Here is a 10,869-nt window from a genome sequence, read left to right as displayed (position 1 = left end):
TCCGCCCCCGCGCGGCGGCCGCACGGCGCAGGCGCGCGCGGGCGGTTCCTGTCAGGTGGCTCTGACGTGTCGACGCCACGGCCCGGGACGGGGCGGGAGGGGGCGCCGGCGGTACCGACCCGGCCGCGGCCGTTAGCCCCTTCGGCCGCGCCCCGCCATGTTCAACGTGGAGAGCCTGGAGCGGGCCGAGCTCGGGGAGAGCCTCCTCACCTGGGTGAGTGCTGCGGCCGCCAGGCCCCCGCCCGGAGCTGGGCCGCCTGGCAGGGACACGGCTCTGTGCGCCCCCCCTCCCGCCCCCGCCGCGGCCCTGCTCCGGCGGGAGAGGGGGGCCTCGCCCCGCCTCCTCAGCCCCCGCCCGGGCCGCGCCCTGGCGCTCGGGCAGGCTCCAGCCCGGTCGCGGGTCGGCGGAGCTTTGGCGGACCTGCCCCGCCTTGTCTAGCCGCGGTGGGGCCGGCGGTCTGGGGGCTGCCCGGGGCGGGGGGGCCCTTCGCCGCCTTAGCTCAGCCGCCGCGTCGGGGGAACAAAGGAACCGGCGCCCCGCGGCGCCGCGACCGGCACGGCGGGGGGGCCGGGGCCTGCGCCGGCGCGGCCGGAGGAAGCGCGCCCGGGTGTGCCCCCCGCCCCGCGTCTTGCGCCCGGGCTCGGCGGGCGAGGTGTTGCCCGTAGCTTTGATCCTTCCCCCGCGACCCGCGCCCTTCCTGGCGTGGCTCCGGTGTGTCAGTGCCGCCTTTTCCTCACCTGCCGGCTGTGCTCGGCAGGCTTTCTGACCAGAAACTTTCTTTTCGTCTCTTTCTTTCTCTGTATTTTTAAGTAGTGCTTGAGCCTCGAGAGCCAAAATTCACCTGTGAAGTCGAAGATAATACATTATCAACCTAAGAATTACCTTTTCCCGTTTTAATGTTCGGAGCTTGGTCCTTAAACATCTTCAGGTTGTGCTGTCATTCACAGAGCAGCCAAAATGTAGTGGATATTGAACTTGCATTTGCAGGTACTCCGTAATTTGAGCAGTGACTGTAACACAGCCATGAAACTTGTATTTCTGTAGCAGCTGATTTATTGGTTAGCTGTTTGGAACCACTGGATTTCGTTTTGGGGCTGGTTTTTTTTTTTTTCCCCCCTCCATAAGCAAAATTGCCAAGGAAATACCCACTATATGAACCTCTGGAGTACAACTGATTGTTGAAGAGAAACTGAGATTTTTCTCTTTTAGATGTTTAGCCTGTGCAAGGCCAGAGCTGGGTAAAGCTGTGATGGTGATGCATTGATACATTACTGGGGAATGACAGGTTAGGTTAGGTTTCTCTGTGAAAGTCAAAAGGGGATGAGCAAGGGAAATTCAGTGATTGTTAGATGTGAGCAGGTGGCCTGGAAAGTACAGAAGGCGGAGGTTTTGGGGAAGAGTGTGCCCCAGTGCTTCATACAGGTCTGGAATAAGTACCCCAGTTTCTCTTTCCTTCACATTCCTGCCAATCCTTGCATCAGTGTTGCGGCTGGCCACTTGTCCTGCTTTTGCCTTCCCATGCTTTCTTTCTCAGGTGTTGGGAATGAAAGTCCTCTTCCTGATAGAATTCACGAGGAAGTTGATGTGTGTGAATCCTGGCAAAGAAAGGCTGAGTGAGAGGCTCAGTGCTAGGAGAAAGAGGAAGGTTTACTGGGGGGTGATGGAGGAAGATCTGCTGCTGTATGCTGCTAGATTCCATGTGTTTTCGTTTTAGGTGTTTTAGATATGTTCCTCTTGTGCTCTCTGGCAGTAAAGCAGTTGTGCCAATGGGAGAAGCATAAGCTTGAAAGCTTACCTAGCAAGTGGTCGCGGTCCCAATGCATTCCTAACTTCCCAGATTTCCAAATAAGCAACAGACTAGCTCTTTCCTTTGCATGTGAGACTACTGCACTCAAAACATGTAAGCTGCTGCAGAATGAAATGAATTGTCTGTTATATGGTGTTGGCCTGTTGAGAGTGATTTGAACTGTTGATCCTACCTATTATCCAGTCGCAGGTAGGACAAAGTTGTGAATGAATTGTGAAGTATAGCATCTGTGCGGAAGTCTGTGTCAAGTCTGAAAAAATTTCAAAACTAAAAATATTCCAATATTCTGTTACTTAAGTATGCTGTTCAAATTTGATTTTGAGGTGTTAATATTTCAATAGTTGTTTTTAAAAGTTCATAAGGTTAAGGTGTTTGCTAGCTAGCGAGGGAGATCGCAAAATGCAGAGTCAGAAGGCAGTGGCTACTTCCCTGTTCCCCAAAATAATTCTTTGTACAGCCAAATATAGTACAAACCAGTGGTTTATATGTGTTTGAAAGGATTGTTTTATCAACTTCTGCACATATTCATATGCAGTGGAAGTTGGATTAGTCTTGATAGAAAATAAAATAAGAGTCACTGGTTCTTGTTTGTGGAGATGAAGAGGACAAGTGTATTTATGAAGTCTATTCAGTGTTAGTGAAAATCTCCACTGATTTTCTTGCATTAAACAAAAAAATAGTGGAAAGAACTAGTGATTTGTTTGCTTGTTTGTTTGTTTGTTTTTCCTTGCCACATTTGAGGTTGGTAGTTGAGGCAATTGATTTGTTGAGCGGCAAACTTTACTGTTACCCTTGAAAAGAATTTGCACTTTCTTAGAAAAGCTAAACCATTGAAAAAAACTACCTTGGCACAAGAAGCTGTCCTGGAACAGTAGACATAAAAATGGAAAGCTTAGAGAGAGAAGTCGCAGCAACAGAAAAAGTCTTGTGGCATTGACCATCTGTAGGAATTATTACTCAGTCATATGGTCATGTTTGAGCAGTAGTTAGTATTTATAACCTTCAGTCCTGAAACTGTACCTATCCAGTGGAGTCTTGTCCTGTCTGAAGTAATGGTCCATGCAGATCCCTTTACATTTCTAACCTTTGCACCCCCTCAGATACTGTGCTAATCAAGAAACTAGCTGCATCTTTTTTGGTTAGCAGAAATATTATTAAGTCCTTCTTAAACAGCATTAGAATTAGCCAACACGTTTCTTAGATGAATGTCTGGAGTTACGGGTTATTTTTACAATTTCAGGATTTTTGTGTGGAACAAACTCAGTAAAAAAAATGAAGAAAGGTGGTTTCAGTTTATTCCAGGATACATGAAACTTGCAAAAGAGGCAATGAAGTTTTTTAGTCCTCAGTGAAACTGTCTGTATAAACAAGATGCTTTTTTTTGGCTGGCTTTCTCTCAAGTCCCATAATGATTCTTGGGAAACGGTTCATTAGATGGGAGAACAGAGCTGTCTTAATTGCATACCTGGGATGGCCAGTCTTCTCCATTATGCCAGAGGAGCTGGCTGTTCTTAAAAACTGGTTTAACCTCCCACATTGCTTGCTTCACATTCATATAGAAGTACTTGAACTGGTTTGTCTGTGTTTTAAGTAGAGCAGATAAGGCTTTCCACAAGTCTGAGAACCTGTTCAGCCTAAACTGAATGTTTGCTCCGATGGATGTAGGGTGAGATGAAACTGCTCCTCCCTCTGCCAACTCATGATTTTAATGAATGAGAATATCCCTCAAGTCTTTTACCTGGCATGCCTGGGATTCCTATTCTGGTATCTTTAAGCTGGAGCAAACTGCTTACCTGTGAATATGCTTTGTTTTATTCTTTAGTATTTCACCAACACCCCCATTTTTGGTGTTATGCTCTAGCTTGGCGTGTAATTCTCAGGTGTTTTTACCTCTTCGACAGCATTGTCAGGTGGGTTCCTGAATCATTTTTGTTCAGGATTTTAAGTCTGGGAGAGCTTTTGCTTCCTACCACTTTAGCAGGTGACCATGATGTTATTTTGAGGCAGCCAGGGTACTGGCAACTCGAGCAAAACTGAGCGAAGGACTGGAGCCCAACTACTGACATCTCAAAGTTGATGTTTATACTTTAGCAGTGTTTGCAGCCTACTGTAATTGCAGAACTATTACTCTACCAAAAATCTCCCAGAAGCCTCTTCTGAGACTATTCTAGGCACTGTGGTATAGTTATCCAAGCTGCACTGCAGCCAAAGCAGTTTAGAAAAATGTGGCTGTGAGGTAAACCTGCAATGATACTAAAATTGTTTCAGCATATCTAATACAGATTCACAACATCTTTTCTGTTTAAAACTTATGACTGGTCCTCGTATGAACACGCAGGGTTTGTTTTTTGGTTTGGGTTTTGTTTGGTTTTTTTTTTTGCTTTGTGTGTAGTGTCAGGAGTGCTTTTAACTCAGATACATCACTGAGTCATTTCTTAAAACATGGAGAGCTGTCAAACGTGCATGTGGCAGTTACACTTTAAGATGTCTATATCTGAAATCGGTGTGATGGCTATAGGCTTTTGCTATGTAATCTGAGAAATTTTCTTCTTTAACATAGAACTAAGATGTGATACTGAAAAGATTCCTTAGCATTGGTATGTAAACAGCAGGATTCCTCAAAGAGGCCACTGCTGTCTGATATAAGTAGCAGATTGCTGTGGAAATGTCATGAACTTTCTTTCCTTCATTATGATAAATATCTCTTATTTTGCTATGTGCTGCCTCCACCAAGCTGCATCTTGCCTGCTTGCTTTCTCTTCCAACCCTCAAGGCCAAATATAGTTTCTGTGGTAGACATGTTAAAACTTTTATGATAAGTGAGAATTTTGTGAACACTGTACGAGGCCCCTGTTTCAGCACCCTCCATTTTAAAAGCATTCTGGAGATTTGTGGTATCAATCCTTTGACCTTTCTCCTTTTTGGTTGAAAAATCTTCTCAGTACAGTCTATCTCTGTCTTCTGTGTGGTGGCCTATCCCCAACTGGAAGAATTTGCCTGTGTTAGTTTGAAATATAGAGACCATGTGAGCAAGTGCTGAAACAGATTTTGATTCCTCAGGAAGGCTGCTTGTAAATGCTTTGTAGGCACCCTTTTCGGAGAGGGTCAAGTCTGCTGGAATTTACTAGGGAAGCTGTGTTTTCTCCTACTGTCCAGTTGCCTCCTTTTTAGACTATGCTGTTCTTGATCCTTGTGCATCTATGGTTTTAAGTACTTTTCTGGTTTCTTGTAGATGCAAAGGTTGTAGGAGATTTGCTAAGCCTGTTTAAACTCTTTCTTCTTTCAATCCTTGATCACTGACTGCAAAGTTGTAGGGTTTCATTTTCTTCTGATGATATCATCGCATCAGCATCTCTTACCTCTTGAAGAAAACATCCAATTTTAGGAGTGGTTGATTGTGCTGGTGGTGACAGCAGGTCAAGAAGATAGTTCTGTTTGAATATGTTGCTGCTCAGACAGAGGGGAAAAAACACTGAGCTTGCCAGCAGTCATGGAACATGGGTTGAGGTATCTGGCAGATCACAGCCCCTGTATCTGCTGTGACAGACCAGTAGGTTGAGCAACCTGTTTTATTTTTGATGACCTCTCACTGAGATGGTAAAGAATTTGTTGGTCCACCCTTTTAGGGGTAGTTGTCTAAGAGAGTGATATTCTGAGCATATCGTTCACTATGTTTGAAGGAGCTGGGGTGTCTAGCACCATTATTAGGTTATAGGGATATTTTTGACCTATTGCTGAGAGGTCAAGAAGAGGCAGAAGAACTTATCTTAAAGATCGTATTGTAGAGCAAGTGATATAAGGCTGATAATGTATGAATATGGTAATTAAAGATAATAAGGTACAGTTTGTATGTATTCCTCTCTTCTTCGCCCCTTCTTTTAGGTCAACAATAGGAAGGAAGGCTGAACACAGAATTTGGAAGTGCAGACATTATTCTTCATGTGTGTGTCTTGACAGAGTGTTAGATTTTCATTCTTTGGGGCCTTGTCCCAGATTCTGCCTTTTTTCAATTTACTCCTTTCTGAAGAGCTGCTCTATAGCAATGGTACATTTATAACAATTGCTAGTTCTCTGAAGAAAAAACATTTAGGTGTAATTCAGTATGTGCTCAATTTCAGGTCCCAGTTCTGCCCCCTCATTTTTTTGGGGGGGATTGTGAGGTGTTACTTGGAGAAGAAACAGGTTTTACTGCTGAGAACTGTGAACCTTAAACAGTGTAAAGGAAACAATTTTTCTGTTAGCTTGTTAATCTCAAGGTGGGAGGTGAGGAGAAAAACCTGTTTCTATCTTCTTTTTGAAATACTTAAACAGTTATTACAAAGAGATGAAGTCAAATTGTGAATTTTGCACAATTATCTTTGTCTTTCTTATTGTGAGACCATTTTGAGGCTCTTGAACTGGAAGATAATACTCTGACATTCTGTTCTTCCTGGACCATCAGAAGTCTTTGCTGCAATATGTTTGACTTTTGTAGAGCAATTGCAGACTTTCAAGTTGTGGAGCAGGGGAGGGAGAAGAGGAGGGGCCCAGGACTCCGTTGCACTTGCTGCTATCTGCTTTCTTGGCTGAGCTGAGGACTCGTGAGTACTGTGATAGTTTAGAAAGACTTAACTCACTTTGGTTTGCCTCCAGCTTCAGAGCCTAAGTCCAGGATTGCTTAATCAATTTAATTTGCAAGTCCTAGTCATTAATTAAAAAAAAAAAACAAAAACACGAGGTTATTTGCCACACAGCAACTAACACTAGCACAAGGTTAAGGCAGGAATTGTGTGGCTGGAAGTGAGGGGAAGAGGGTAGTAATGTCCTTCTTGTGGCTTTTGTTGCCGACAGCCTGGCAGGTCCTGCCACACAGGAAAGGGAAAGGGATTAACTCCTTCCTTACTAGTAGTGGTTTCCTGCCCTGCAGAGTATGCATTGCTGTTTTCCTCGCTGCCTTACTTTGCTATGCATGACTTAGTCAGTCCTATGAGTTACTTAGTACCTCAGTACCTGAACAAGAGACAACACGGAAGGTTTTGGTGGAGGGAAAAGCTCTCTAAGGTTAAATGTGGGGGGCAGTCCAGCCAGCACTCCACTCCTGCATGTGGCAGGAAGAAGCTTCTGAATGAATACAGAGCTGGAGTTGTGTTTCAGTGGACTAGCTGGGGCCACAAAGGGATGGCAGCTTTTCAAAGTGGGCACACAGGAAATGTTGTTGGAGTGGTGCATGTAGTGGAGCAAGTATTGCACAAAAAGATGCATTGCAAATCTGATGGTAGTGTGCTTCAGCCCTAGAATTCATAGGGCTCTTTTGTGCCATTTAGCTGCAAGCTTCTTTGCAAGCGTACACTACGCTGGAAGTGTAGTGCTTTGTGTCCTCTGTGGAAGTCCTGTTGACTGTTCAGAGCTAAATCTCTCAGGGTAGCTAAGTTTAGATACTTAAGCTAAACAACAGGTGGGTGTTCACATGCCATGTGATATATGTTTTGGGGACATTAGATCTGGGAAATGAGCATCCGTATTTTATTCATTGCAGAGTTGCAAAGTATTAAATGGGTTACAGCCTTTCCTGCATTCCTGGATTACATAAGATAAACCTTTGAGTGAACTTGTTTGCCATGGCAGCAAGGTATCCATAGTTTTCCTTCAGGATAGGAATAAGTAGAAACAAGCTTATGTTTAACTGCAACAGAGATTATGGTTGTTTTATCAATTCTACTGCCCCCTTGGTGGTTAGGAAGAAAAAAAAACAACAACAGCAGGACTTGGATCATTCTGGCGTGGTTTAGCTGATTTTATTTTATGGACAATGCCAAAAGATGGCAGCCTGTTTCATGGTGGCTCCTGCCTTTCTTAAGGAATCCTGGAATACGGTCAACCTCTGAAAAATCTTGTTCTGCATATCTACAGAGTCTCCATGAAGTTCAGGAAAATATTTGCTGAAATATAAATCCTGGAAATAGAGAAGACTTGAACTGTAAGATACGCTAAACTTAGTGGTGTGCTACACATCTGTGTTACCAGTTCTAGAATCTGATAAGTCTGAAATTTCTTAGCCTGATGAAAACTTACTGCCAGCTCTCTCTGAATCCTATCTTTTAGCTGCTAATTCTTTCTTACTCTTGTGATCCTGTGAAAGACTGTTTCCACACTGATCAGAGAGTTTGTGATACGATATTTCAGTAGAACTTAGTGCTCTTGGATTCATCTTCTGTGCCTTTGGGGGAGAGTTCTTTATTCCAGCTGTCAGTAGAGACAGTACTTTTCATCTAAATTATAGCTGCAAGAGGGTGGAGTTGTGGGCTTTAAATAGTTATTCTTCTTTTTCTGTATTTTGCAAGGGGAAAGCTGTCATCTATGTTCACCTTTTTTTGTTTTGTTTAAGTAATATTAGAAATATGTATAAATTTGGACTACTAGTACGCAAAGTTTTTCTGGCTAACCACTAGCCAAGAAGTTAATGGACTTTGCTTTGCCTTATGCCATCAAATAGAAGCTATGCCTTGTTGCCTGTCCTTTATCTTAGTATGGATCAATTTGGGCACATTTGCCTGGTGCTATTCAGGTTTCTAGTAGCCTAGCAGTCTTCATTCAGGATAAAAAGAATTTTGCTCTTTTGTTCATTGAGCACTGTTCTGATATTTGTACTTAACACCTACTTTTAGAGAACAGTTCCATTATCCTCCTTTGGTGAAACTTCATGCATCCCAATTCTCTGGGTTGCATTCTCATCTAGGGTTCTGTGAGTGAGAGAGTGCTGAAGACAGAAGATATCCTACTTATCCTATCCTATGTTTAATGTGACATCACTTTAATTATGTTATTCTGTCAACTCTGGGTAGTAGGGATGGGAATTTTTGCACTCTGATCAGCAGAGGAAGCCGGTGGTTCACCTCCTGTGAACCTTGCCATTTGTGTTTTCTTCCATGAGAGGATGTTTCTAGTCTTAAAAGGCACTTTTTGGGGTTTCTAAAGTTCATTGGTGCTTGGTGGAGTGTGAATGTATGTATCCTATAAATGTGGGTGTATTGACGTAATGTTTGGCAGTTTTGCACTTATTAATAGCTTGTATTGTGAGAAAAGAAGAGAAAGCATCAATGGTAAATATTACTTTTAAATAAAACATGATTAAGTAGATGAAAATTGGAAAGAACTGTTGGTTTACGGTGCTGCGTTAGGCTTTCCTATTACGTATCATATTTTCATTTTATCTTCGTCACAAATGCTGTATACTATTGTTTTTCATCAGCTGGCTTATCTGGCTTTCAACTGAAAACAGGAATACATTCATTTTCTCCCCAGCAGTTGGTAGATTAGCTTGTCTTCTCATGGATGTTTCTGAAATGGTTAAACCAAACACCATTCAGACTTGAGACTGTTCATTGTATCTTAATAATGTGTCATACTTGAACACCTCAGTTAGCAGCAATTTAGTGGCAATGCCAAGGTAGTGCAGTAATAAGTGGTTTATGCTGTCATGGCTCTCTCATCTCACAGTCCTTTAGTAAGTAAGCTTTAGTCAAGGTATCTCTTCTACTTTCTGCACTGTGTGCAAAGGAAATATTTAATCTTTGGAAAATTTAAACTATGAATGAAATACTTTGATTGAGGTCGAACACAGTATATATAAAATCAGAAGGAAATTAATAAAAATAACATTCAATTCCTCCTCCCTGAAAGAATCCCCACCCTGGCCAGTAATGTAAAGACCTTGCCATTTCATTGTTTGGCAAATTGAGTGCCTAACATTACGGCTGGATTGCAGAGTAACTCTTGAGATTTTAATAAGGAAAATCTGAGAACCTAAAAATCAGTGAAAACATACGGAAATGCAAATCCTGGAATAAAACTGTTGCTTGTTGGAGAGCCTGGATCCCCTTTGTTTGTTTCATGCAGTCTGCTGCTGTCTTGGAAAGCATGAAAAAATAGCTTGTGGCATGGCTAGCCAAGCAGAAGATAGCAGTGCTATGAACTGGGAGGAGAAAAATGGATGAAGAAGCCTTAAAGTTGTCCAGAAGCACAGATCTGTTTATAGGATAGGAATTCAATTCTCATTATGACAGGTCTGGCTCAATACAAGAATTTGGCATCTGAGGACAAACAACTTTCTGTATCATATAATTAGCTTACCATCCTGAAAAAAATTAATGGTCTGGTTTCCTCCAGGCATTGAAGCTGAGTGAAATTTATTTTAGTGGGATTCTTGCAGATCTTGTAGGTAATATTGGGCAAATGTATGAGGACAGAAGTATCCAACCCTCCTTAATCTTCTCTGCCAGTTTGCTCTTTCAAGCGTTCTTGCTAATAGCTTGAGTAGTGATTTGCATCCAACCCAGTGAGGCTGGTTCCTTTCTTGTTCTTACTCCTTTTAGCCACTTCTCCCTGTCTTAGCTGTGTGATCTGTTTCTTCTGTGGTGATACAGTATTGTTCTAGGCTAAACATGGCAGCTAGTTGTAAGCTTGCATAGTCAGTTCCAAAAATGTAGGGAAATAATGGGTAAATAATTCTAAAGGATCATTTATAGGTTGGGGAGTACTTTGCTTTGATAAATAACTAATTGGAAACGGAGCGTTACCTTTTGTTGCGTTTGTGCATAAGGTAACCAGTCACACAGTGTTTTATCTGCTAAGAACCTCTAATAAAGATTTCAGGTATTATTACAAAAGAATACATAAAAGGTCTATTACGCAACTGCACCAGCAATAAAACCCAAGCTGTGTATATAATCACTGTGCAAAGAGCAGGTCTTTCATTAACTCTTAGTGTTGAGAAGGGAAAGGTGCTGGAGAGCTTTTTGGTTTGGTTTGGTTTTTTTGTTGTTGTTTTCCTCCAGCTTCATGGGATGCTAGATTCCCCATCACAACTTTTAGCCTGGTCCTCAGCTACTGTCTTTGAGAACTGAATGTCCAGTTCTCTGACCTTCATATCATGAGTATTTTTAATGAAATACATTTCTGCCTCCTATCCTTAGTAGCTAACAAATCCTCACTAGTCATACATGTAATCCGGAACTGTAGCTCGGATTTTGTAAGGTTCTGACTTGCTGCAGCAATTATTTAGTCCCCAGTGATAGCCTCCTTC

General features: G+C 42.7%; 1 protein-coding gene across 2 annotated transcripts in view; it reads left to right on the top strand.

The window, feature by feature from the left end:
* Window positions 1-90: 90 nt before the first annotated feature.
* Window positions 91-10,869, top strand: part of LOC143172501 (protein Hook homolog 3) — a 94,326-nt gene continuing 83,547 nt past the window's right edge. For both annotated transcript variants that reach the window (XM_076362040.1, XM_076362041.1), the window contains exon 1: window positions 91-214. In XM_076362040.1, coding sequence (XP_076218155.1) covers window positions 158-214 — 57 coding nt within the window. In that variant the 5' untranslated portion in view covers window positions 91-157. The remainder of the gene's footprint in view (window positions 215-10,869) is intronic.

The sequence above is a fragment of the Aptenodytes patagonicus genome, chromosome Z (assembly GCF_965638725.1).
Source record: "Aptenodytes patagonicus chromosome Z, bAptPat1.pri.cur, whole genome shotgun sequence".
In the NCBI taxonomy this organism is placed as follows: Eukaryota; Metazoa; Chordata; class Aves; order Sphenisciformes; family Spheniscidae; genus Aptenodytes; species Aptenodytes patagonicus.
Note: the sequence above shows the minus strand (reverse complement) of the source record. Positions and strands in the feature narration are given on the sequence as shown.